The sequence below is a fragment of the Cynoglossus semilaevis genome, chromosome 13 (assembly GCF_000523025.1).
Source record: "Cynoglossus semilaevis isolate Cse_v1.0 chromosome 13, Cse_v1.0, whole genome shotgun sequence".
NCBI lineage: Eukaryota > Metazoa > Chordata > Actinopteri > Pleuronectiformes > Cynoglossidae > Cynoglossus > Cynoglossus semilaevis.
The window spans coordinates 4,475,039-4,498,516 of NC_024319.1; the positions used below are offsets into that span (position 1 = coordinate 4,475,039).

General features: G+C 42.2%; 3 protein-coding genes across 3 annotated transcripts in view; all 3 read right to left on the reverse strand.

The window, feature by feature from the left end:
- The window catches only part of pbxip1b (pre-B-cell leukemia homeobox interacting protein 1b), an 8,837-nt gene extending 8,248 nt beyond the window's left edge, over positions 1 to 589 (reverse strand). The window contains exon 1 of the mRNA XM_008323148.3: positions 464 to 589. The gene's annotated coding sequence lies outside the window, so the exon portion shown is untranslated. The remainder of the gene's footprint in view (positions 1 to 463) is intronic.
- Positions 590 to 931: 342 nt separating this feature from the next.
- On the reverse strand, positions 932 to 1,703 carry lenep (lens epithelial protein). The gene is made up of 2 exons (XM_008323137.3): positions 1,421 to 1,703; positions 932 to 1,095 (listed from the first exon to the last, which is right to left on the reverse strand). Exon 1 carries the CDS (start codon positions 1,667 to 1,669, stop codon positions 1,466 to 1,468), a length of 204 nt encoding a protein of 67 aa, XP_008321359.1. The 5' UTR covers positions 1,670 to 1,703; the 3' UTR covers positions 932 to 1,095; positions 1,421 to 1,465.
- A 1,304-nt stretch (positions 1,704 to 3,007) lies between these two features.
- Positions 3,008 to 22,513, reverse strand: shc1 (SHC (Src homology 2 domain containing) transforming protein 1). Its single transcript, XM_008323135.3, has 12 exons — positions 13,349 to 22,513; positions 13,051 to 13,121; positions 11,690 to 11,753; positions 10,606 to 10,725; positions 9,261 to 9,314; positions 8,904 to 8,955; positions 8,389 to 8,515; positions 8,162 to 8,309; positions 7,570 to 7,627; positions 7,102 to 7,218; positions 5,987 to 6,222; positions 3,008 to 5,757 (listed from the first exon to the last, which is right to left on the reverse strand). The coding sequence occupies exons 1-12, from the start codon at positions 13,943 to 13,945 to the stop codon at positions 5,629 to 5,631; spliced, it is 1,773 nt and encodes a 590-aa protein (XP_008321357.1). The 5' UTR covers positions 13,946 to 22,513; the 3' UTR covers positions 3,008 to 5,628.
- Positions 22,514 to 23,478: the final 965 nt, after the last annotated feature.

Sequence of the window (23,478 nt, forward strand, 5' to 3'; positions counted from 1 at the left end):
AGCAGGAACAACAGCAGCTTATTCACAACTAGTCTTGTTGTGAGAGACACACAAACAAACACACACTGAGAGACACACACACACACAACACGCACACAGCATCACTAACACAAGCTAGTGACAGGAAATGTCATATGTCGAGGGTATATTAGAAACAAAATTTTCTTTTAACAATGTCATATGTCGAGGGTATATTAGAACCAACATTTTCTTTAACTTTTTTTTTAACTTAAAAAGTCAAAATGAGACACCCGTTTCAATTAAATTACAGCATAATGTGTGATGTAGTTCGGCCGTTGAAACCGTTTGTTTGACAGGAACATTTTCAAACGTAACGCGACAGTCGAACCAGGAAAAAGTTGTCAAACTACGCAGGCGACGGGGGGGAAAAAAGCACTAGACTTCCGTCACAAGTTCGTATTCAATCACATAATCCGTAGATAAAATATAACACTATTCTTACCGTGATTCGACACTTTGACGTTTCAGTGTGTCACTGACAAATACTCACGGACTACTGACGGCGTGAGTTTCCCATACAACTTTGAGAAATTGCCTCCTTGAACTTGCACAGACCCATGGGCATTTCGTCCAATCACAGGCGTTTTATCGGTTGGTCCCGCCTTTACGTCATTGGGCTCGTCCAATAGCATGGCAGCATGTCTTAAGTCACTGGGGAAACTTCCTGGTGGATTGACACTTGCAGCTGATAACACACTTGTCTCCTCGACAGACTGTCTTTATCGTTTTTTTTTATCCCAGCTGCTCCTCAAATGGAGGTCGGTTCACTTTATCCACAACATTCTCCTTCCACACCGCAGCCAACCAGCTGCATTTATCCAGAGGTTTGTTGCTTAAATTAATCTTTTATGAAGTTACAAGAGTAGGAGGTCAAAGAGGTTTGTTGCTTAAATTAATCTTTTATAAAATATTTTTCGGTCGCGAACTGTTTCATATTTCTTCTAATAATAAGTCAAACAAAATGTAGTCAATCAATACATCATATAGTTCCTTTATTTAATGAAAGTGTTTTCTTGTACAATCATCATCCCTTCAATGTGTTTCCTGAAAAACAAGATGACCATCAACTAGGCCCTGAAAAAGAAAAATAAGTTTGATATTAGCAAAAATAAATCTGCTATAATACAAAGAGTATTGTACAATTTATATAAAAAATATTCCACTTCAAAAACTTTAATTCTATCTATTATTTTCATTAGCAAAAAATACACAACAAGTATCTCTGATCTAAAGGGCACTGACAGGGGTGGCTCAAAACATGTTGGTTTCCTGGTCCAGATTATAGTTTGCCTCCCTAGTCCCCCATCCTTCAACACACAACCCACTCTCTCAAACATTATTCCACACTCTTCAAACACTCCAACCAAACCACGTTGGAATTATAGAAGCTAACAGAGACCTGGGAAATGAACGGTCTCCACGGGGCCTCCTCTCCTGCCGCCTGTCAGTCCAGAATCTCTTTAATGCACCAGCAGCACAGGAGGAAATACAGGCACTCCTTAACTGTCTGGATGAAACTGTAGGCGAAGTTTCCTCCAAAGAAGTTCTTGTTTCTCCCCAGACCCACCGCCACATCCCGGAGGTGCTGTCCCAGTGAGGAGGAGGAGGGGATAGGCATGGCTTGGGGAAGAGGACGCTGTGGATGCATGGCTGGTTAGGTGGAAGCAATGGTGAGAAGTTGCTGTTGGTACTGGACCAGATGTGTTCAACAACTGAGGTCCGCTCTGTGCCCCTGACGCAGTGAGTCAGTCCATCTACTTATAACCTTCTGTGTTGAGCTGCTGCCTGCCATCACTCACATCCTGCATTTGCTGGACCCTTCTGATTGATAACAGACCTCGGTTACCTTCACAGTCCCTTTTCTGTGTATAGTGCCCCCACACAGGGACGCTTTCTGAACTCTGGTAATCCCTGAACCCACTCCCATTGGCTGCAGAAGTCATGTGATAACAAACTGGAGAGTTCCAGTAGAAAACAACACTGCACTACAGCCTTTATTCTCCCTGTTGAAAATGGCATTAGAGGTGATATATATGTATATATATATATTTTAATGTATTTAAATATAAGCTGATGACATGAACATATATGTAAATATGTATTATATATCTATATATATGTATTTAAATATATGCTGATGACATGAACAGATATATAGATATGTATTATATATCTATAAACATATATAGATATGTATTATATGTCTATATATGTATTTAAATATAAGCAGATGACCTGAACATATATATAGATATGTATTATATATCTATAAATATCTCTCTCTCTATATATATATATATATCTACAAATATATGTTTTTGTCATGGGCTTATACTTCTTCTGCCCACTGAACAACCACACTTTAACCCACAAGCAGCTGCGCACCTGTCAGTCATCGGTGTGTGTGTTTTTCTAATGAAGTTCGGTGTCTCTTTGCTCTACAGGGTAGTTTATTTAAGTAGGTCAACAATGTTAGCAGTTTGGAGGAATTTTAACATCAGGGACGAAGGCAGGAGCAAGACAAAACACCTGAAGATGAGCCTTAGCTGTGAATATGCCAACATCTTTTCAACATCCCGGTCAATAAACGAGGCACGTACACCTCACCACGTCACTTTTCTGTTGGGACTTATTTCACCAACATGGTTTGTGTTCATTTGTTTATTGAAACACTGTCAACCAGTTCGTTACATATTGACTGAAACCCAGCCTCAAATACTGGAGGCTGTACTCTTTACTGTCAAGTACTCAAATGAACTCGTACTCCTGTTGTTTTGTGGAGGGGAACGACCAGAGTTTTTATGAATTGTGTGTAATTTGTGAGGTCTCCTATAATTTCTAATGTATCTATTTTAGATAGTTGATTTACACAGTAACACTTTTGATGTGTTGATTAATGTGCACGTTGCTAACTTAATTTACAATATTCTTCATAATATTAACACATAATTCAGATACTTTCATAAACCAAACACACAAACACAGGTGAATGATATATGTATTTATGTATGCAATCTATATATTTTCAGATACAGATGTAAACAGATATTTTCCCTAACAACGAAAAAGTAATAAAAACATACACATACTGTATAAAGTAAAAACCGTCATCTGTGCACACTAACTGAAAAGAAACCTTTGGCTTTGAACACAACACAAATCAAAAGAGGAACAGCATCATTAGCACTAACACCATCACCGACACAACACTGGTTTCAAAGCATTTTCATGCAACAAAGGCAACTGTGATGAACCCACGGTATCATGGGACCAGGTCTAGAAAGATGCAGAGAGTCAGGTGGAACAAACACTAACACACACACACACACCTCCAGTCCACGTGTCGTGTGTGTGTGTGTAAGGCTGATGCAGCTGTCTCTCTGGTGTGTATGTATGTACTGTATGTTAAATTTACACATGAGGCCACTTCAGACTCTGAGGACTAGTTGACAGTTTAAGGTTTACGTTAAGATCTCTCATATTTCAGGAGTTCTGTTACAACCTTGAATGGCTTCGAGAGCGACCTCAGTGTCGTGTGTGTGTGGCTCTGGTGGAATCTTATCAAATTATTTCGTTACATATATACTGTACTAATCCAACACTGACCAAGAAGGAGTGGATGTTATTTACAGATGGTCAGATAACACACCCCCTCGTAAAGGGTGACATCAAGTATCTGTGTATCTAAATGCTGGATGCAGGAGTGGACATCAGAAGAGATTGCCATCACTGGGTCTGTCCGTATTTCATGGAGTGTCATTTTTGCATTTTTTTTGTTTGTTTGTTCTTTTTTTTACTACTGAGAGGTCTGTGTCAAATTCAAACACATTTGCATTATGTACATCTGGTGACTGCACTGAAGTGACATGGCTGCATTGAAGAAACAAGGCACAATTTAAAAGACATAAAAAACAACATCGTGGAGAAGCAGGAAGCAGTTGGTGAAAACAGCAAACTCAACAGCAGCATTCGAAAAAAAAAGTGTCCGGAGCGACGCGCCGAAAAAACACGTTTGTCTTTAACACCGTTCCAAAAACCGTTCCAACTGGTACAAGGCTTTTTTTTTTTTTTTTAAATGATTCCCTCAGGTGAATAATAATAAAAAAAAAAAGTCATTCGTCAAAATCACAACACGTAGACACATCATCAGACCCGTTACTAGGACACACTTGCACCATTTTTGCAGCGGGTTATTCAGTCTTTATCAACTCTTCTCTGCTTCAGAAAACACCCAAGAGCCGTAGATTGTCAATGCAAACACATACTAAGATGCCAATGCATAGCAGCAGGTCAGACAGTCCGGCCTGCGCTTCTGTAAAAATAGTCGTTGTTGTGTTTGGAGGTGACAGAAGTGCACTTTAGATGATGTATTCAGGCACCATCACCTCTGATCTTTTCCTTCATCTAAAACAGGCCTGTGTCATTTGCATATCATTTCCATCTATTGTGTTCCCAATGTTGTAATTACACAAAATACAGTAAGTGTTGCTAACAGTACTTTCCTTAGCAACCTCGCTCATGTTCTTTGGCATGACAGGTGTTGCAAATGATTTATGGTTACAACAAAAGAAAAAAAAAAAAGGTTTGTGAGAATTTGTGTTTACAGAAGAATTATGTCAATAAAGCTCTTTAGATCATCCTGAAGCCCAAATGTACAATAAGCGATGACTCCCACGATATAAACAACAAAAAGGAAAGCACACGGCGATCATTGGTTCAGCAATCCCAGGTTTGCATATATGCTTTCCTCCACACCAGGTGTCACGGTGGACCTCCTGACCAGACTGGAAGCTGACTTTTAATGCATATTTGTCCTGCAGGACGACGTCAGTGCCAGACGTTCTGCTGAAGACCTCAACGACAACACCTGAAAGGAGTGTCTTTACATTCGACCCTGGTTCCACGTCCACAACCAAGAAACAGCGCCATCCAGTTTTTCCTACTACATTGCAGTGACAGTCTTTGGAGAGCGAGAGAGAAAAACAAAAACAAAAACAAAAACTTTTCCACCAAATGGACAAAGACATGCATAAAAGTACGGAGAATCTCGTTCCATGTCACATCACTGTTCATTTGTTCACTCTTCAGTTCCGCTCTGTCTCTCTTTGCACATAAATCCATCGTATAGAGTTTTACATCAATGTTATGACATTTATTCTTTTTTTTTAAATTTTTTTTTTAAGAAAATTGCATTTATATTCTACCCCCATTCTGATAGAAGCGAACGGCTCCTCCCTGGTTCACAGTAAAGGAAATTTGCAGCAGTGCTTCTCCACAGGTGGAGTGTTGCGCCTGATCGTCATTGGGGCGGAGAAGGAACTGCAGGTCACAGTTTAGCTTTCAAAAAAAGGACAGGAACATGTGGCAACAGCAGCAAGTAAGTGATTTTTGCAGAAAATGATTTTTTTTTTAAACTTTTCTTTTGGTTTTCCATCGTTGTTTGCATCCTGTGTCTGTTTCAATGTAGGTAAGTGCAGTGTCGCTGTTTTTGTTTTGGCATTCATGTGGTGCTGATTTGCATGTGGTGCTGTTTGCTGGCGTGTATGCATGTTCGTGTGTGTGTGTGTGTGTGTATTTTTGGTGTTGTTTTCATTAGTCTGCATAACATCAGGCCCTGCGCTCCACCGGCTGTTGCAGACACACTTCACTACCAGCTGATACAATAGGCAGTCTGTTGTCCATGTGGTAACTGATCAAGTGGCTCACGCTTTCGAACCGATGGTCTTTGGTGCGGACCTGGAGACAGAAGACCAAAACAGGACACAGCTGAGGTCAGATGTCCTGACACGATTAGAAAAACAATAAAGCAGGTCGCAGTGTGTGATGGTTAAGCATTAATGTGGGATTTTTATGTCTCCTGGACTTTGTAAATGTCTTTCACTTGGAATAAAAAAACCCAAAATATTTATAGATAGATTTTTGGGAGATAATTTCCTCCCTCTCTTCGCCTCCCACCCCGACTCACCACTCCTTCTGGGTCGACCAGTAGCAGGTGTTTGGCCTGACCGCCTTGCTGTCCCGTGAGGACATACTGTCCAGGCGTGGTCCCAGATTCTCGCACCAGGAAGTCACCATCTCGGGTCAGTAGCCTCTCTGCTTCCTTGCGGCTGAGGCTGCCGTGGAACCAGGCCTCGCACTGCAACTGTTGCACCAGAGGGGGCGTTGCCACCACTGAGACCCCCAGGGCATCATCGAAAGGCTCTGAAAAGGGGCAGGGCATCATCGAAAGGCTCTGAAAAGAAAAACAAAAAAACCCAGAAACATTTGTTTTGTTTGTTATTTGATGGAGTAAGAACATTATATATATCAGATCTAAACATAATTCTTCACATTATTGTGTTGAAGTGAGATTAACAGTTGATTGATTGGATTTAAGGAGGATTATCATCTGTATTTTTACTGCAGTCTCACTGTACGTTGGTGTTGAATAAACAGAGCAGCGTAAACAGCACCAAGCCGTACTCCAGTGAACCACAGTGTCTCCAACAGATGTGTGCCGTACGCTGAGAGTGGACTGTGCGTCTGACATGGGAAGCTTACACTGTTCAGCCAATCATGTTACATAAAATGCCTATTTAATGGACAAAGGCACTCTAATTCTCTTATCTGTCTCCAAGGCTGCCTTCTGTGGGCAGCTGCACTCATCATATGAAAGCTAAAGTACATACAGTACTGTTATGCACGTCTGCTGGGTCAATCATTAACCGTTGTTCTCGCTTCATTGTGAAAAAGAATCTCATTCCACTTGAATCGATTTTTCATTTTCACTGCAACACACGTTGTTATTTAACAGAAAGTCCCGTCTTAGTTTTTCTTAAAAACCGTTTGCACTACAGTAATTATTCTGTTTTCGTTACGTAGCAGCCTGTTTTACTCTCATTTATCAGACTATGACAAAAGACAATGGATTAGAATATTTAATCAGGATTCCTCGCATGGTCGTCCATTGTTAATTCACAATTAATTACAAATTAATCTCACATTTTAGTCTGTTGCAAATGCACCTTTTACAAAGGACTATTTTTCAACTGTTAGGTAGAAGTACTGCATGGAACCTGTAATAAAAAAAAAAAAACGTACTCATGTCAAACGCATCTCTGTGAGCATTTCCATTCGCTGCAACTGGGGGGCGGGGTTTGTCCACGTTGACATATGACGGATCGTCAAACAATTCCCGACCCCCTTCCTTGGCCCCCACTGAAGAAAAGAAAAAAACAACATAGAAAATCAGCAACACTGATCAGTCTGACTGAATATCTTATCTTATATCAGCTGTGAATATGTAATGTATCTTATCTTATATCAGCTGTGAATATTTAATGCTATAGAATAATATGACATATATATATTTACATATAATATATATAGACTGTGCTGTAGTGAGCTTTTGTCCAAAATAAAATTGTTTTGTTTTTTTACCACAGATTTACTTCTATGTCATGCGTGAATGATTCACTGAGTGACAGCTGGAGACGAACAGAAGGAGAAAGGAGACAGAAGGAGACAGAAGGAGAGAGGAGCAGAGAGGAGGACGGAGACAGATCTCACCTGGCAGAGGTGGCAGAGGCTGCTTGTGAATGTCATTATGTCCTGGTTGTCCATATGGCTGGAGAAACAGAGACACAAAAAAAAACTTTAGGACTGTGTCTATAAAGATGAACTGTGAATTTCAGCACGTGATAAAATTGTGATCTGATTAATATCACAAATTATTTTGTTGTTGTTAAGGATTCATTTTGACAGCATTAGTCAAACTATTACGTTCATATTAGACTTGTTGCATATCCTCTATCAGGTCAAACTACGGCCCGTGGGCCAGATACGGCCTCACAAACACCGGTGTAAGGTACTGTACACGGTAGACTGATGTCAATCCTTGTGTTTAATTCTTTACAATGCATTGACTGTAACTTCTGTTGATGCCACTAGATGGTGGCAGACATCAAATGTGCCAAATTATCTTTGAAAGTTTGGAAGAACCAGTCGCCAGTGAAAATCTTTAACCTAATTTTAGCTCGTGAACCAACAAGTTGTCCCTCATCTGTCTTATAGAAATCAAGTACATTTTTGTCATTTATTTTCCGGGTTCAAAGACAACTTTTGCAGTTTTAAAATCTTCTGGTTTTTAATGTGCACCCACCAGTGTTGCTCCCGGACGAGTCCTCATATCAACGAGTCCACCAGGGGGAGGTTGTTTTCCAGGGAAGTTATTATAATAGGGGACATCAGGAGGTGGCGCAATTTCGTCGTCTTCTTCCTCCCATGCAGAGCCATCAAACGGTGCCATTCTGAAGGAGGAGCAGACGTGACAGTAATGAAGGAGTCATGGGTGTCGGGAATCATGAGTCGGGGGATGCGTTCATTTACCTGTCATGGGGTGTGACCAGTTTGGGTGGGTTCTTTAGGTACTGTTTAAAACGCAGTTCAAAGGCCTGGCCAATAGTACTGATGACTTCCTGGGCCAATCCCTCTGAGCACTCCAGGATATGACACGCTGTAAAAAGAAGGGCCGCACACAACTGAGATCGAATGCTAAATATACACAAGATATAAATAACAAACAGCAAAGTACACACATCCTCAAAACATGTGGCAACAGGCACACGCATTGTGTCTTGGGATGTCATTCATATCATAGATTATTGCAATACTGTATTATTAGATTAAAATACTACAATATAAAATACAGCATATTACTGTATATAGTGTGCTTGTGTGCAAATGAGTGTGTTTGTTAGTGGAACGGTTGTTTTTTGTTTTTTTTTCCCACAGCCTAACACCACATTAGAATATTATTGACGGTCCAATTATACTAAAAGGTATTTGATAAAAGTATATTGGCTGGTGTTGCCTTAGGAATGAGTCATCCTGTTTCTGCCCACCTCTCTGGTTGACAGGGTCTTTGGCCACATATGCTACATACTCGGCTGTGTCCTACAGAAGAAAGAAGAAGAAGAAGAAGACGGTTAGAAGACAAGGAGGAAGGACAAAAAAACATAAACGATAAAAGAGAGAAAAACAGAAACAAAAAGAAAGAATCTGAGAAAGAGATCACAGAACACAGTGAGTTCAGAGTTGGAAAAAAAAAACCCCACAGCAAACCAGCAATGTGTGCGGTGAGTGGTGTTCAGACAAATAGACAGTGACACACAACAGGAAGGAAGGAAAGTAAGTCGGCTACAGAGGCTGAAGACAGAAAATGTCCAGAGTGAGATTTGAACTGAGTTTATGGGACTCACTGGATCTCCCCCAGAGGCGAAGGAGATGGACTGCATGTGATGATTGGCAATTATCTGTGGAGAGAGAGAAAGAGAGAGGGAGATAGAGGGGAGGGGTAACATGAGGTATGACTGAAGTGAGATGAATGCATATGGATGGAAATACAAATGTAAAATAATTACAGAGAAAAGTGCTTTTTCATCCATCGACTGCTGCAGAGATAACTAACCCCACAACGGGTGGAACACCTTTTTTGAAGATACACATACTGAAACCATAATATTATCAACAGTCCAATAATGCTCTCAGCCTAACACACACACACACACACACACACACAGTCTTGGCCTCAGGATGTGTAAATGGTGCCTGACGTTGGTAACAGTGTGTGTAATCATACTAAATTGTTCAATACTGGACTTTCTTCGCAGACTTTTTGGTACATTTGTGAAACCTTATATTTTTTCGAAATGTTCCGGGGTTTACCAAGGTAATGCATAAAATTTCAAGGAAAACATTTGTAACGGCAACCAACCGCCGCTCACGCGCGTCAATCGACTGCCTCCTACAATCAACTGACTTTCACACTCATGTTAACGGGAAAATAACAGTACATTAGCTATGGGGCAATGGAAGGTTCAATCCAATACTCCAACACAAAATATCAAAGATTGAAAAAAAAAAAAAAATCATTGCCAATTGGTCACTTGTTAATAAATCACACAAAAACTAATTTCTTTCCACTTTTTTTTTTTCGTTCCGTGGCTTCTGTGTACCGGCTGCACCACTAATGTATAAGTGTGTGTTTCATATGCCATGTGGTGTTGTGTATACACCACACAACTGTAAACATTTACCCCAAGGAGATATGCATGGTTTAGCAGCTATTAGGTCATGGAAGGTCTGGGAAGAGGTTCTCATGTTACCCAGTGGCGATGCAGAAATGAAGATAATGGTTTAAAGGGATTTGTGCAAGTGGAGAAGCTCTAAATTTATCCGGTATCCCCCTTTACATTTGGAAAAGGAGAAGAAAGGGCAAACAAGACATTCTGCTGCTGTAAAACAATAACACACTAATGTTTTAATACATGGCATTTTAAAACAGCTAAACTGTGTAAACCCTGGGTTGTGAAAAAGAACAAGTCAACTTCACCCCCTGGTAAAGTGCACTTTCAATCGCACTCAGGATGTAAAATAAAACACAGCCCTAGCAACAACACAGCACTGACAACGCTAAGCACCTCTGACTCACTGCCAAATTTCTGGCAGTCTGCGACAAATCTACCAAAAATAAAAAACCCAACAACAAAAAAAAACTCAGAAAACAGCAACAAGGGACTGAAGCCGTTTCTCTTCCAGTCTAACCTGTTTGCAGTCAGAGGCCAGCAGATTGAGGCTGCTGGTCGAGATGGTGAGGCTGATTGTCATGCCCGCGAACTGCAGGTTACTCTTCCCCAGGATTGATGTCAGACAGCGAGTGGAAGGCTGCGGAACACAGAGATGTAGTCAGTGAGTGATCAACAAACAAACAGCTCAAACACAAGGCTAGTAGTTTCTTTTTTACTTAAACAAGGCACTGCATTCCTCTAGACACTGTCTGTCTGAGCAGCGCTCGTCTGGAGATGCCTGAATGTGTGTGGGAAAGCAGAACAGCTGCAGTTGTGTAAGCGATCCTGTCCTGAAGGCCAACTGTGACCATCGGGGAGCAGACATGACCGTTCATATACCGAGTCTGCTGTGCCCAATTTTTTTTTCTTTCTGTTCTGTTAGCAACTCCTTCACATCTGTATAAGACAAACTCGTGAAGAGCTTCGGTGTGAGAATCACAGCGGCAACGACGGGATGTCAGCGTTCACATCCCACGCCGACCTCAGACGGGACAAATCGGGAGAAAGACGGGGAGTTTATTCTCGCAGGCCTTCTATAAAAGCACTTCGTCTGCTGTGCTGCACCGCCAGACGCACTTTGGTCAAAGTCAGCAGCGGCAGCTGGCTTCTTGTTTTAGCCACCTGTTTTATGAACTGGTTGGGCGGAGGTTTACAGTTTTACAGGGAGACTGTGCACAGACACACAGACTGACGGCTGTGTCTGCTGCTCTGTAGACACTGGCTCCACCAGAGAAACAACTCCACCTCTCCAGCCTCCCTTGTGAAAAGAGCCTGGAAAAGACAGACTAGAGAGCGATTGGTAATTACCTGCGAGTATCCCACTAACCACCAGAGTGTACAATTAGCCTAAATCAAGACATGTATGTGTGTAAGAGGGGGTTGGTACCGGGGGGGAGGGAGAGGGGGGTGACAGTGAGGGACAGGATAGCTGGCTGACCACAGAGTGGACAATCAAACTAAATCTAGCTCTTATCCAGAAAAGCCTTCCCACTGCCACCCACTTAAGCTGTATAAATAAATAATGTCCTGTGAGGGCGTGTGCTCGTCTGAATGGTCTGTACCTTTCTTCTGCGTTGGGCTCCTTTGGCTCCTGGTACCGCCTCACACACCACAGAGATCGCCTCCCTGAAACAATAAAAACGTGCAAGAGTTGGAGCAGCGTGTCATCAATGCCTCACACCTGGGTCTGGAGAGCTCGGGAGAAGACGTTGATTGAAAAAGATCTGTCTGCGGGTGAATGAATTCATCATCTCTGGAAACAATGCTCGTCTGCGCCACGGAGACAAACATCACTACGGAAACCAGACGAAAAACCACCAGGATTCCAGAACATTCTAATTTAAGGTCTGAGAAAAAAAAAAACTGCAGGCGTGCAGACACATGTGGATACACACATGCACACGCACAAACACACACACACTCTCCTGCTGTTTTGTTCTTCTCTGCTTGTGTCTCACTGTTCTTTCAGACAACAAGAACAAGAGAAACGGCAACTCAGTACTTAGGTGTGATGAGTCTGATTATTCTAACATTTGGCACACAAATAAAGAAATGTTTTTCTTTTAGGGAAGTTTGCCACCTGAATGATGTTTTTTTAATGTTTTCATTATTGCAGGATCACCCATTTAAAGAGAAGAGGAACATCTACAGTATGTCAACCACAAAACGTCTCTTCTCACCTTCAGTTTGTCTTTAGGTGAAGTCTGAATTTGAAGGTTTATTTTCCTTTTTTCTACTTCAACTGTTAGTAGCAGCTGTTTTTTTTTTGGTAGCCCTTCAGTTCTATTACCGTAGGTGGCTGGAATCCAAGGGAGCTAGAGCAACGTCAGCTTCATCAACTTCAAGGTGATTTCTACCTTCAGCTTCACCACCATATATTGGTGGAAACATTTCCTTTTCTTACCCAGGCAGTGTCAAGCATACATGACTGCTGATATCAAGTTAGCTTCTAGCTAGCCTGTATGGTTCAATTTAACTTTTAACAACTTTTGTCTTAGTCAACGCCCTTCTGCTCAGGGACTTAACAAATACATAGGACGTTAGGCAAGGCCAAACGACAATGACAAAACGTGTGTATGCATTTGTCAACTGCAAATTCCCTGATTTCATCGTGTGAACTTGAAGATGAAATGAGAGAGAGGCTCACTCTGATTGGCTCACCGCTGCGGTGTCTGTTGGCACGTACAGATATTCGGACGACTATGTATGTCTATGTATGACTGAAATAAATTGTAGAAATTATCAATTAAATAATCAATTGTAAAGATGGAAATCTTCAACACTGCATTTTAGTCCACAAAACGGAGTTTAACTTTAGCCAGATTTGTAAACATGTTTGAGCTAAAGTATAAAAAAAACAAAAAAAACTTTGTAAACATGTTTGAGCTAAAGTATATATATAAAAAAAATAAAAAAAACTCACCTGGTGACCTGAGTTCTGGTGTTGAAATCCAGTGCTCTCATTGATTGTAGAACTTCCACACAGCCCATGTACTGTGCAGAAAACAGGAAGGCAAAAAATACATCAGCCTCTGACTTTGTTTCATCGTAGGTGTAACACAATATGGACAAGTGAGGAAGAAGAAATCTGCTTCTACATTTTTAGAAATCGGTTGCTAAAAATGTAATGTGCGTGTGTGCTGTATATATGGGAATACTAGAGAAGGGGAAGTAGAAGTACATATTCCAGTTAAAGGTCAGAGAATGTGTCGTTCACGTACCCGAACAGTGTAGGAAACACCGCTGGTGCTGACCACATTGTCCAAGTGCAGCCAGCCACGAGTGGGCTTGTTGACGAAGGAGCCGTGGCGAGTCCACTCATCTCCTCCCAGCTGCCCTCCTTCTACTCTTGCCCTCCTGGACACCCCTCCTAGCCGGTTCATGTCCTGCAGAGGAGGTCGGGGAGGAGGAGAAGGAACAGTTAACAGGGGAACAGGGTGGTGGAGTGGAGGAGAAGAGCTGGAGCTGCTCCTGTCATCCCCTGAGGACTCAACAGGCGCCTGAAGCTGCTGTGGCCTGCTGGAGGCCTTGAGTCCTGGTAAGAGGGTGGCAGATACACCCAGGCGCAGGGACCCCATCCGGGGGAAAAAGGAGCAGAGCGTGGTGGGGCTGTTTTCTGCTTGCCGAGGAGAAGAGGGGGGCAAGATAGGAGTGAGCGATGAAGAGGAGAGAGAAGAAGGTAAACCAGGAGAGGGAGTAAGCGGGGTAACGGGACTGGATGGAGGGAACGATGATGGGTTGGAGTTTGTTTCATCGGTCGAGCTCAGAGATTCGCTCCGAAAGTGTGTGTACTTGGTTTTTGGAACAAGCTCCATCATGTATTTGCAGTGTCAGTTTTTAGATTCTCAGATGTCCACACGGGCTCTAGTGATCGTTTCAACGTCTCTCGGACTAAAAGTCTCTTCCAGACAGGATGTAAAGCCATCTGTCTATTTCGCTCAGTGTTGGAGCTGCTTCCATCTCACTGTTGCCCCGTCCGCCTGTCATTATCGTGCAGCCGAAACCAAACTGCTTCAAAAAAGGCCTTTTCCACGATGACAGCAGATTTAAAAAATGCGAAGAGGAAAAGCAACGTGTCCCGTCTGCGAGCAAATGCAGATGAAAAAAGTTTTGTAGTGCACCAGTGCAGATCATGTTGCCATCAAGTCACTTCTGATCTGCTTCGTTGTTTAGTGTGTTCCCAGGGAGTGATATGGTGATGTGGTCTTAGCTCTCCATGAACTGATCATCATGGTGTTTTTGCCAAATGTAAAACAACATTTTGTGACAAGTTCTTGGTGAGGGGGAAAATTATCCAGCTGTCCGTAGCACCATGGAGAATCAGCAATTCTCAGCAACCCCTCGCATGTCTTAAATGCATGTGAGGCAGTGTAAACCAAGCCTGTCCACAATGCCTGTATGCGAGTATCTGTGCGTGTGTGTGTTGCCACATTCACTTGCCTGCATGTGTGAAGCAGCTCCCCTTGGCAGCTCTATCCTGCTTGACACAGGCCCATAAAAATCCTATTAGTAGCCAATGAGAGAATCGCAAGGGGGCTGTGTGTGTGTGTGCACCAACACAGCGGCAACAGACACACACACAAAATACACCGCTCCAATTGGTTGTGAGCACCTGCAGAGCTCAGTGAAGCTCGGAGCTGGTGAAGAAGAGAGAGGATTCCTACTGATGTATGGCTATGTCTCCAGTGCGTCTTTCTCAGCACAGACTGTACTCTTCAAGGGCATCGTATGTTCATTCTCTTTTATTGATCTGCCCCTTCTTACTCCCTTTCCCGCTTCCTCCAAATGGTTTCGTGTCCTTTCTGAATGGCTCTCGCTCTATTCCTCCCTGCGTCTCCTTCCTCGTCTCTCTTTTTCCAGATCACTTCTGGCTCAGCTTCCTTGTCTGTCTCTGCACCCTTCCCTGCCTTCTCTCTGTCTCCTTTCCTCTCCTGGAAGTCCTCTCTCTTCTTCCAAACGATGTACTCCGCCAACCTCTGTCTCTCCAACGCCTCTGCCCTCTCCCGAGCCACCACTTCCTCTCTTCTCTTCCAGATGATCTCCTCCCTCCCCACTCCCCCTCCCTCGTGTGCTCTCCCGGTCTCCAGGCTGTCCTGTTTAACAGTCCCTCTGTCTAATGTATTAATGGTGACTCCTGTCTTTCAGCCTCTCTTAAGTGGAAAGGATGGCTAAAGGCTGGACATGTTGCACCGTTTAGACACCAGTAGAAAACAGAGAAAAAGAAGTTAAGAGTACTTAAGAGTGGGCTAGCACAGTTGCCCCCGTCCCTGACTGTAGTACCTGATATGGCTAAAAGAACTGAGGCTGCCCTGGTTCAAGAGCGTTCCCTTAAACTGGCCACCTTGAGTGGTTTTTTTTTTCTCCTCTTCAGAGCACCATTAGAGAGAAGTAGTTTCGGTGTTAAATGTTGTCTGTGACTGGTTCAGTGACACACACTGCAGTGACACGGTTCTAATGTGACACTGGGGGAATATAGGTCATTGGTCAACGATGACAGCGAGTTTGCTGTGACGATAACGAGACCCGATTGGTCTGGTTTAGACTCCCAACCCAGGGTTCCCTGAATGATGCTGAAGGATCGTTAGCACTGGACATGAGCTAGCTGCAAATGCTTGATTGAAAGTAAACTGTTGACATGCCAACAGCTCTTACCCTGTAACTTTATGACTGCCTACATCAAATGGCATTCCCAGATTTAAGTCAGTTACCTGAGAGACTCAGATACAGTACAGGGTTTTAAACCAGATATTTTACCCCTCGACTCAACTCTCTTCCGCACCTCGGACACAAACGGCAATCAGCAGTTTTGCTCTCAGTTCTATGTAGTACAAAAGCACAGGTACATCATGCTCTGCATAGTCCAACCCAAAAGGCAAACAACAGTCTGTTTACATTAACAGTCTCTTGCATCCACAACACCCACTAAAGAAACAGTCTGCAGCAGTTTGACCTCAGCAGTAGACACTCTACCTACAATCATGCAGCAAGTTAGCGTCTCGCTTTAACATCAGTGCTGTCCAGGCACTATTAGTATTTATAACCTGTTGGCATGGACTCTCTCAAAAGAGAGACACAGCCGGTCTAAAACCTCCTGAACGAGCTGTGGATTTGGCACCGATTGTACATAAAAACCGGGTGAAAATGTAACGTTTTCTAAAGACTATTGAGTCACAAGGATGTGTTCAGTGGTTAAGTGTACCAGCTTGCAGTGGGTGAGAGAATGAATGGCAAAGGAACAGTCGCCCACACCAGTCTAGCACCACAGAGGGACTGTCTAACAAACCCTGCTAGACATCCATCTGGTCTGGCTAAAAAGCACCATGGAAGTTCCAGTCACAAGAGTGTGTACTGCCAAACAGGCTGGGATTGTTTCCAGAAAACTGTACAGAAGTATGGCTGGAGACGTCAGTTAAGAGATATGCATGAGAATCAGTCAGTAACTCTCCTAACAAAACGTATTTTAAAAAGGTCAAAAAAAAAAAAAAAAAGGAAAAAAAAAGAAGGCCGGCACCGTAGACTCAGATTTAGTAGCAGGTGTGTTCAGGTGTGTCTTCCGTTGCCTGAGTACGTCTGAGCGCACGACACACAAAACACAGTGTAGGTCAGGCGACTGCAGAGGACACGGTCCTCTACATGTGAAGGAATCCTGAGTCACCCACACAGATAGACAGACAGAAAGATGAGGCGACTGTCACAGACACAGCACACCTAATGACCAGTGACTGGTGGCCTTGAGGCCAGGCAGCTGCGCCGAGTGATTTGAAGAAGTGAAGCTGGTACAAAACCAACAAATACGCAGCGTTTGCTGATTCTGTGGAATCAGCCCGACTGATCCAGCCTCTGCTGTAGACGCCGACAGTTAAGGTGAGATGAGGACGACCACGCTGAGCACAGTAGCACACAGACCTACATACATAATGGGGAGGGGGAGACAGGTGACCTGAAACAACCCTGATCCTCAGAGGCTGCTGAGCACCGCAAAGATAAGGAGCGTCTAACAAAGAAAAACAAACCTGTCTGAAAAGGGAAGTCTAAAACAAACTAGGTCTGGTGCCTACAACACACTAAATATACACTAGGAACAATTGGAACAGCACCGCTTCTAAAAAATAAGATAAGTATGAGAACTTTACATCTCCGTCTGTCTGCAGCTGCTGCACGTTGCTATAGCGACAGACATTAAAATAGATGCCTGTGGAGGACAGTCCTGACAACGGCAAATTTGTTAAGACGGAAAGATAACTGATTTGTCAAATCAAAGAGCAGCAATTATCGGACGCATCAAAAAGCCTCTTTTTTTTTCTCTCCACACAATAACAGGAAAAAACTACACAGCCTCCAGAAAAAATCAATAGGTTTCAGGAAATGATCAAAGTTTGACTAGCGTCGCGCCAGCCATAAAACCCAATCAATGTTGACATCCCATGTTGGCTGCATGCACAAGATTCCATTCAGAGAATGTAAATATCTTGTATCTCTGATGTTGGTCAGAGAAGAAAGAACTTCTCCGCTGACAGTGTGAACCAACACAACATTAACTTGTTAACTTTTAAAAGACACAAACTCAGGTATAGAAATGATGCATAAAAAACGTCCTCATTACTCTGCGCAGCAGATAACAAAGACCATGCAGAGGAAATGTTACAAAGAGTCCGTATTTACACTGAAGAAAAAAAGTGTCAGAGTCTGTGTTCTGTATGAGTCAACGCTCCTAAATATCTCACAAAGTTCCTTTTTTTTTTTTTAATAAACACTGAAAACCAACACACTTCTTGTTTTTTGGTTTAAATAGTATTTAGCTGAAATTCCACAGCATTTCACCTGAAACTGAATTCAAAATTTCACATAAGAAACACGTTAATGTTTAAACAGCCACAGACTGTCCGGTCTTTCATCCCTCCTCCTCTCGTCTTTCTGGCTCTCCGTTCATCCACTCCCTTAAAAACGTGCTTCTCCTCTTCCGCTCGATTAATTCACAAAGTCACTGCCGGCAGCTCCTCTTCATCTCACAAAGTTCCCGTTTGACTTCCTCCTCTTCTCCTCCTCCTCTTCCCTTCCCTTCTCAATATTGTTCTCTCTTCTGCCTTCACTCTTTGAGCAGATGGTGAACTGTCAGTGCTGCCAGGATGGACAATGGCACTCCTTCATTGTGCTCCTCTTCTCCCCTCACGTCTGTCTCTCATTCCCACTTTCCTTCCACTTCTGTCTGTTAGAGGAACAAGCACGCCGTCTCTCCTCCCCTCCTCCTAGTCTGGGTGGGTGATGCTGGCTTCCATGCTCTCTCTTTCAGTCTCTATCTCTCTCCCCCACTCATACATACACAAAAACACACACACACACACACAACACACTCAGCTGCTGTCTCTGCCCTCCCCAACTCTCTCTTTTCTCCCATCCTACCTCCTTCCTGTTTCCTCCCCTTCCCCCCATCTGCTCTCTGCAGCATCAGTCATTTAGCACTGTTCATGTGTATATGCACAAAACGATGCTATGCTCCTGCACATTAATGCAGACACTTGAAAGGGAAACGGGAGATGAGGGGGAGGCAAACGAGGGCAGGGATGGAAAAGCGTGTGCACGTGTGCATGTGTGCACTTGTGGGGAGTAGAGCTTGTCCATGTTGCCTATTCAACGCTCCTCCCTTGTTCATGTTTGGTAACCTGAGAGACGGAGTGAAAGGGGAGAAAAAGGAAAGCTGGAGGATGGAGACAGAAAGGGGAAGCGAGTTCATCTCCCCTCTCCCCCCCCCCCCGTGTGCTGTAAAGAGCGTAACATGAGGTCACTGTAATATATCTCAATGATAAGTTGAAAAAAAAAAAAATCACAAATGGGAATAACGCTGACATTCAGTCAAAAATATACCTACCTACGTTAGTCCAGGTCTAAGATCAGGTTAATGTGAGCAAACATTTAACAAAGTGGATGATTTTGTTAGTGTGGCAGCAGACAGTGCAGGTCTCAGAGTCGGGTCAAGACGCTCGGGTTTATCTGGTGTGAAGGCAGCAGTGCAGAAAGCAGAGGAAACCACCCATAGAGCATCAGTGGAACAATCACAGTGGAGTGCAGGGAGCCAGGAGTCCTCACATGACTCCCCAAACAAAAGTAGCTGCAGTACTACATCTGGCCACTACACAATCCAGGAGTGCACTCGGGGACATGGAGTTTTAGTGTCATGTAAGGTAAAACTTGTCCCTCACTGGTGAGGACAGCTTCCTCCACCAAGAGTCTGCACCATACCTCCAACCAATGAACACAAGACACACAATGGCTTTGTGGCAGGCATAAAGGCAATTTTAAAACATGTTACAATTTAAGAACTGATTTTTTTTTTTACTTGATGGCAATACAGTATCACACTGAACAGCAGTCTAACTCTATCTCACTGCCCTGAAAATAATTCTCTGGTTGTTAAAATTTTCAACACAATAGAGAGAAAAAAAACCCACTGCAGACAATGATTCATTGTACGCATTAGTAAGAGAGGATATTGCACCACTACTGGATAAGGTAACACTGATTTAAAAAAAAAATGCAATTGGCTGGTTTAACCTAATAAACCACTCACAAAAATAAGTGTAATTAAATCATCATCAAAACATTATTTTCAATAACCATAAAATATTGAATTAAAAGTAAATCCTCAAGTTAAACCTCATTGTAATAATGACTGTAAAGTGTTTTTACAGGGTAACTAAAATATTTTTACTTTTTTCTTGTAATTATTATTGTACCACATGAACACACAGTGCAGGTCAGCAGCAGATTGATGTGGTTGAGCAGTAACTTAAACACAATTGGAACGAATGCGTCTAGACTCCACTAAATCAGGTTACATTGTAACATTACGTGCCGGCCCTTTAGTCAGTGTGCCATGGTGTGTTCTTCATTGCTTGGTTGTATCATGTGAATGCCTTACCATATATTCCATCGGTCAACACGGGCTGCCTGTAAGCCTGTATCCCTAAAAACACCAAAGTGCACATCAACACACGATTAACATGTCACACAAACCTCAAGGTAAGCCAATCACAGCGCACTCCTATGATGGCAGTTCAGCCGCTTGACCCCCAACATACTTTGCTCCGACAATTAGTCGTGACAACGTACAAAAAAAAAAACAACAAAAAACAAAAAAGAAGCCTGATATAAAGACGGCACATTGACCCAGAACACAGACATGGAACGGAGACAGTTACAAAGCGAAAAAACAAAGTGGAAGTGAGAGAAAGTGGGAGAAGAAACAAAAGTGTTAAGAGGACGACAACAATCCAGTGTGCATGTTGAAACGCACTGTGGAATGAGAGGAATCAACAGCACGGAGCGCGTGTGTAGGATGTTTGTGTCTCGGCTTGTCCAACAAGAGACGGCAAGTGTATGTTTTGTATGGGTTGCGAACGGAACAAAACCCCCGACAAGTCGGTATTTATGAGACGACACAGTCAGAGGTGCAAACACGGCAGGTCATGTTGTCTGTCTAAGTGTGTGTATGTGTGTGTCTGACCTTTTCTCTTTAGGAATACTCTCCCCAGAAAATGTCAAACATCATGCTTTATGATTAAGACAAAAAGAGTGTGAGTCTTGAGGCCAAAACCTCTGGGTTTCAGGGAGATGTAAAAATCCACAAATATGTGCAGAAAGTAAAAAGATCAGTTTTGCTCATTTAAACCTTTAAAAAAAATCAGAGGTGGGAATGAAGATTTGCCCAGCATTTAGCAGGAGGCCTTTCTGATAGTTTAATAGCTCACCGTGCACACAGCAAACATGTGAGCTGGCTATTTTGGGTTGTACGCCCCCTTCTGCACCCCCACCTCTCCTAACCAACCCTTCAAACCACACACTCCCATCTCTATCTCCTTCCATTATTCCCTTCCTCCAGCCAAGTACTGCCTCTCTCTACAAACAACTAATCTTCTCCATCTTTTTATTCAGGAGCATGTTCCACATTTTATTTAACATGTTTGGTTTTCTTTTCCTCAGGCTTTTCTTTTTTCCCATTTTTTGTTCCCGATGTTGTTAAAGGTTAGTTTGCTGTTCACGGTTCAGGACTTCCTCATCATCATGTACAGCCTGGTTCACCACGACTAAATTATTCAGAACTGTGGCAGACGTATAAAATAATAGTCTGACATAACATCTACTAAGGTTTATGTCAGGGGTCATCAACTACACTTGTGAAGTTTATTTTGGAATCCAGTTACAGGCTGAATGGGATGGTTCTGTGGGCCAAACTGGTTTAACGCATCAGCTATCTCTGACGAAGTCTGTTTCATTTTGGTAATGGAACCAACACGACCAATTTCTTCAGCATGTGCAGTCTGTGATAAACAAAATGATTGAACTGAGACAAGATTTTTAAAAGGTTCATGAACCATCATGGTGTCTCATTAACTGCAGTGTCAGTATTTTCAAAACTAAACCAACTTCAATAGGTAAGTGCTGAGAATTAACATTCTTAATTAAATTACTCCAAAACAGTAATAGCTGATCACCTCAGTTTTAGATTATTAAAGTCAACATATTATTTTATTATCAAATTGGTCAATTGTAGACCAAGGCTTTAAAGATAATATCTTTATATTATTTTTACATCTTTAAAACTTTTAGTCTGCCTCAGGCTTCACATAGTAAGTAAAGAAATATTCACGTCACAGGGTCAACAAATCACACAGATCAGATGAGATGAGCTGCTTTCCTTAATCTCATTTTACTGCCTGGCAATAATTGACAAGACATAGATTACAGCGGTAATATATAGGCCATGACACCGAGGATATAAATGTCAAAGTCGAGCTACAGTCATGGCCCAATCCAAACAACCAGTAGAAACAGCACTGTTTCTACTGGGTGTATACTGGTATGACTTTAGTTTTGTTTTTGTAACACCAAAGCAACAAGTACTTTCAATTCATACGACTTAAGCTGTGGTTTACGTGGGCTACTAAGAACTGAGCATGTTGCACTTGACTATACAACCCAGGAGGAAAGAGAGCAGCGCCCAGGTCCCATTGTGTAGACGTTGAGACGGACATGACTGCATATTTAGACCTCAGTGTTTCTAGAGACACACACACAGCAGCACACAATGCTCAGAACTGGCCTCAAACAAGCAGACAGACATTTTGTTTCGTGAGTCTGCCATGTATTCTGCTCTTCAAGTCTTCATATATATATATATACATTTCTTATATTGATCCAATAGTATTAATAAATAGGAAGGTGTCCTTTAGTACTCAAGGTACTATTTTACCGTTCAAATGTAATTAAACACCAAGCTATTCTAATGGTATTGGCTAACCTAATATTTTTTGCAAGTTACTACCAAATCCAGCAGAGAACATTTTGGCCTTTTTCTGGGATTTAATCCTAAAACTTTGTCCTACAATGAACTCCATTTCTTATTTGCAGTCTATGTTTTCACATTTGATCTCCATTTCTTATTTGCAGTCTATGTTTCACATTTGACATCCACACGGAAACAAAATAACAAAATAACCCCTATGTCTTCCTGTTGATTTGTCAACTGTTTGGATGTCTCTGAAGCCGCTCGGTATCACTCTGCAATATATATTTTGAGTATAAGCACAAGGTTTATACTGTATCTTATTTGAGATAAGACACTTCTCAACTTACGTCCGCAGAGACTGTTCATTTGTACACACCTGTCAAAGTGCCATAACATTCAAGTGTCACTCTAAGCTGTCAGTCAGTTCTGATCTGATACTGATATCAGTCGAGCAGAACTGGACAGATCCAATTTTAATCAACTGGAATTTGGACTGTGCCAGTGCTGTGATGGCGTGACAGTGATGCTTTGCATTTTTTGTCACAACTGTGTGTGGACATAGACACACATATACAGCATGTATGTGTGTGCATTTGTCCAGTTGGTCCATCTCTTGAACCATGTTAAAATGGACTATTTTTGTGCTCAGTCAGGAGCTTTTGTCCTCTCTAATTCCTTAAATATATTATTATTCATAATTACAAACCACTCTGTCAGATCTGCTCTTTCTGCATCTATGTGTGTGTCTGTGTAAATATATAAATATATATGTAAAGGCTGTCAAAATTAATTTGTTAATGAATTTGTAAACCTTTATATCCAATAATTACACCAACCATCCACTTATCGTTGCTCTTATACACAGGTAATGAACACATTGTCATTTGCACACACTGCAAGAAAAGTGTTCGAATCAAAGGCTTCATGAAAGCAACTCTTCACACGTTCTTCAAACCAAAGTTAAGCTCCACAGCACTGACTAAGTCCCACATAAAAGGTGAGAAATACATCCTGCTGTTTATCATCTTCGTTTTTTTTAAATGAATAAAAAATATATAAGAATTACAC

Bases quoted from the DNA above. Each gene is read 5' to 3' on its own strand.
- shc1 (XM_008323135.3), bottom strand. From the start codon at position 13,945: ATGATGGAGCTTGTTCCAAAAACCAAGTACACACACTTTCGGAGCGAA. The intron at 11,754-13,050 runs GTGAGTTTTTTT...TTATTGTTTCAG, and splicing joins ACCAGAACTCAGGTCACCAG to GGAGGCGATCTCTGTGGTGT. The intron at 8,956-9,260 runs GTGAGTCCCATA...TTTCTTCTGTAG, and splicing joins TCGCCTCTGGGGGAGATCCA to GACACAGCCGAGTATGTAGC.
- lenep (XM_008323137.3), bottom strand. From the start codon at position 1,669: ATGCATCCACAGCGTCCTCTTCCCCAAGCCATGCCTATCCCCTCCTCC.